Source organism: Pinus tabuliformis, chromosome 7, assembly GCF_031772625.1.
Source record: "Pinus tabuliformis cultivar Carrire ecotype Pingquan chromosome 7, CPIR1, whole genome shotgun sequence".
Lineage (NCBI taxonomy): Eukaryota > Viridiplantae > Streptophyta > Pinopsida > Pinales > Pinaceae > Pinus > Pinus tabuliformis.
This window is the reverse complement of record NC_142293.1, coordinates 600,744,485-600,747,923: the sequence shown is the minus strand read 5'-3', so window position 1 is coordinate 600,747,923 and position 3,439 is coordinate 600,744,485. Positions and strand designations below refer to the sequence as shown.

The window sequence follows — 3,439 nt, the reverse complement described above, 5'->3', positions numbered from 1 at the left end:
AACTAAATTATATTTTTATTTAAAATAGAAAATATTATTATTAATGATCAAAAAATTAATATATAAATTAAGCATATATACATTTAAAAAAAACATGTAACAAGATTCTTAACCATGGAGATTCCACCCCATTTTATCATGGAGATTATTTATTTGCAAATATGTTTTGTACAATACAATGGGCCAATACTATGGTTTATCAATTCAACGTGCCCAAAATATCATAACTCATTTCATATTATACTTATTCATGTGGTTTTTTTCTAATTCATGAATTTATTTAGAAGGGAAAAAAAACATAACTACCAGGTACATTCATATTGGAGGATATATAGAGGGAAAAATGATATAATATATTGAGCATATAATAAGGGGTAAAGGGTTTTATATTTGCAGTATAAAAAATGGAATTCAAAGTTAATAAAAAAATATAAAAGGGTATAAAAAATTTAATGAAAAAATTGATACCTACAATGTGAAAGTAGGGATTTTTTGTATTGGGAAAGTGTTTTTTAGAGGCATTTTCCATTATACAATCAAATTAAGGGTATTGTTTAGTATGTCATCAGAGATTTAATGAAAATTTTGATACCTACAATGTGAAAGTAGGGATTTTTTTGTATTGGGAAGGTGGTTTTAGAGATATTTTCCAATATATAATCAAATTAAGGGTATTGTAAGGTGTTTTTAGAGGTATTTTCCAATATATAATCAAATTAAGGGTATTGTTTAGTATGTCATCAGAGGTTCATTTAGTGAAGTCCCCATGATAACTACTTTTCATTACATTGTTCACTTTTTTATCACTTTGATTACATCTTCCACTAACGAGGACTTGAACACGGGACCTGGGGACAACGTCCTCCTTCATTCATAGTCACCAACTGGCTACCACTCACTGGGTTTTTCAACCATTATCAACTATCCTGAATAACATAATCAACCATATTTGGTTATAGTTAAATATACAACCATAGTCACCCAAATTCAACCATATATTTCTCATAATAGACCTTCGTCAACCATAGTTTCACTATATTTAACCATAATCAATCACATTAATGAGTTAAATTCATTCATATGTTTACCATAATAGACACTCATCAACTATACCTTCACCATATATAATCATAATCAACCACCATAATAACTTAAAATCAACTATATATTTACCATAATAAATCTTCATCAACTATAACTTCACCATATTTAAACATAATCAACTATAATATATCAAATTAATAACAAACACTAATAAACTAATCCTCCCAACAATGATAAACTAACTTGCTACGTGATTAAGTAGTTAATATACACCTATCTACACCATTAACATTTAAAAGTGGAAAATGAGCCACTTTTACTTAAATGATTATAACTAACAATAATAGAATATCTATTTGTATTTTTATCTATGGTGGTTTATTAATATACCTGTATTTGTACTTCTATCAGGGTGCTTCTTTGTCCTGCGGAGGCTCAGTTTAAATTTAACGGAAATTGGATAAACAAACTGTAATAACTTTAAATATCTCTCGGCCACAGAGAGCCCAGCCCGCATGCCAAAACCTTTTAATAAAAGGCGTTGGACCAATTCACTTTTGCTTTTGGACAAAGAGACTGCCCAAACGTAAATGGGCCAGCTGAAAAATACGCTAATAATAAAAGGCAGTTGGACCAGCTCACTTTTCACATGCCTTAAACCAAAGGAGCCGTTACCTGGGGTGGGAAAGGTGTCAGAAAATAGGCTATATAATTCCCCTCACTTGTAACCCGCAACATCATAGTAAATTGTTTCATGGAGATGAAGCCGCTTGATATGGAGGTTCATGCTGAAGTGAAATGTCAGAATTCGGCCAAGAGTGAAAATTGTGAGAAAGAAGTTGAAAGTATTCATCACTCCAAAGATGTCGGAGTTGCATTGGAAAAGCCACCGAAGGCAATACAGACTGAGATTTCGAAATCAGAGCCGCACAGCAGTACTGCTTCATGTAAGAAATCTGAAGGTCACCAGATCGAGTGCTCTCCATCTGTTGATGTGTGGAAATGTAAGGAAAATGGTAATACTCACACTCAGAAGACTGGGAATTCCGTGAAGGAATTCGAGGTTACCGTAAGTGCTGCCAACCCTAGTTGTGACCCATTTTATTTTATCATAAATGATCGTACATATTTTAGTAATAGCTATCATCGTTTTCCTTGTGATAGTCATCCCAGAAAACAACCGCAGACGAGATGTTCTGTGCTGAAGCAGTAGCTGTGACATCAACGAACAGGGGAGATAGCTCTTCTGGTGTAAAATCTGGTTCTCCCGGTAAAACTAATTGACTGCGTCGGATGCAGCCAGTTTTAATTGATACGCATATATGCAAATATATAATAGTCTTGTGTGTCAGTTTGGTTTTCACTTCATCAACCTTGTGATGGGTGTCCACAACCATAACATAAATAAATATGAGATATGTGTGGGAATATATTTGCTCATATCGTCTAGGGGAGATACCGCTTCTGGTGTAAAATCTCGTTCTCAAGGTCAAACTAATTGACTGCGTCTGTTGCTGCTAGTTTTAATGGATATACAGGGATATACAGTGTTGTCTTCGTCTCTATTTGAGTTCCAAGTTAGTTATGAGTGAACATGTGTTAGTTATGAGTGAACCAATTTAAAAAAAAAAAATGTGTTGGTTTGGTTTTCCCTTCAGAGATGATGAGTGTTCACAACCCCAACAAAAATAAATGAGAGATGTGTGAGAGAATAAATTTGCTCATATCGTCTGGATATGTGGAGGTTTTGTCGATTTCGAATGTTTTATGTGTGTGTGTAAGGGCTTGACTGCAGAAGTCATGGCAGGCCGTGCCAACGCCATGGCTTAGTAAATTCTATTTGGCTTGTAACTTTGGTTGTTAACTATGTTATATATTAATATTTTGTAGCGTAATCCACATTTTGCTCATCTTATAAGTAGATAACAACTCTGCAAATTACGGTACTTAATTTGAGTAATTGATTCAATTAACCCATCAGTTTTCATACAGTTTTAACAAAATTTAAATTATTACTGGGAACACTATTTTTTTTTATTGAAATTGGTTATTTTAATCATTTTGTTAATTTTTTTTTAAGAATCGTCACTATTATCAATGGATAAAATTAAAAGTGATAATTTTCTTGTGTATTTAAATCATGCTTTTAAACCTCGTTTAAATTAATTTTTTATCAAACTATAATTAAAAATTTACTACTCTTATTATGTATCTCCACATATTAGGATTAGACACAAATATATATATATATATATATATATATATATATATATATATAAATGAAATTAAAAATAAAATTTGAACACGTGGTTTTGTGTGTTAAATTGTGTGTGTTACATTAGAAAATGTGTGAGTTGTGATTACAATCGTGCCATCTCCATGAGTTGCTTCCTTG

At 32.0% G+C, this 3,439-nt stretch overlaps 1 protein-coding gene across 1 annotated transcript; it reads left to right on the top strand.

Moving 5' to 3' along the window:
* Positions 1–1,774: 1,774 nt before the first annotated feature.
* Positions 1,775–2,939, top strand: LOC149248874 (uncharacterized). Its single transcript, XM_089456122.1, has 2 exons — positions 1,775–2,113; positions 2,209–2,939. Exons 1-2 carry the CDS (start codon positions 1,799–1,801, stop codon positions 2,326–2,328), a joined length of 435 nt encoding a protein of 144 aa, XP_089312248.1. The 5' UTR covers positions 1,775–1,798; the 3' UTR covers positions 2,329–2,939.
* Positions 2,940–3,439: the final 500 nt, after the last annotated feature.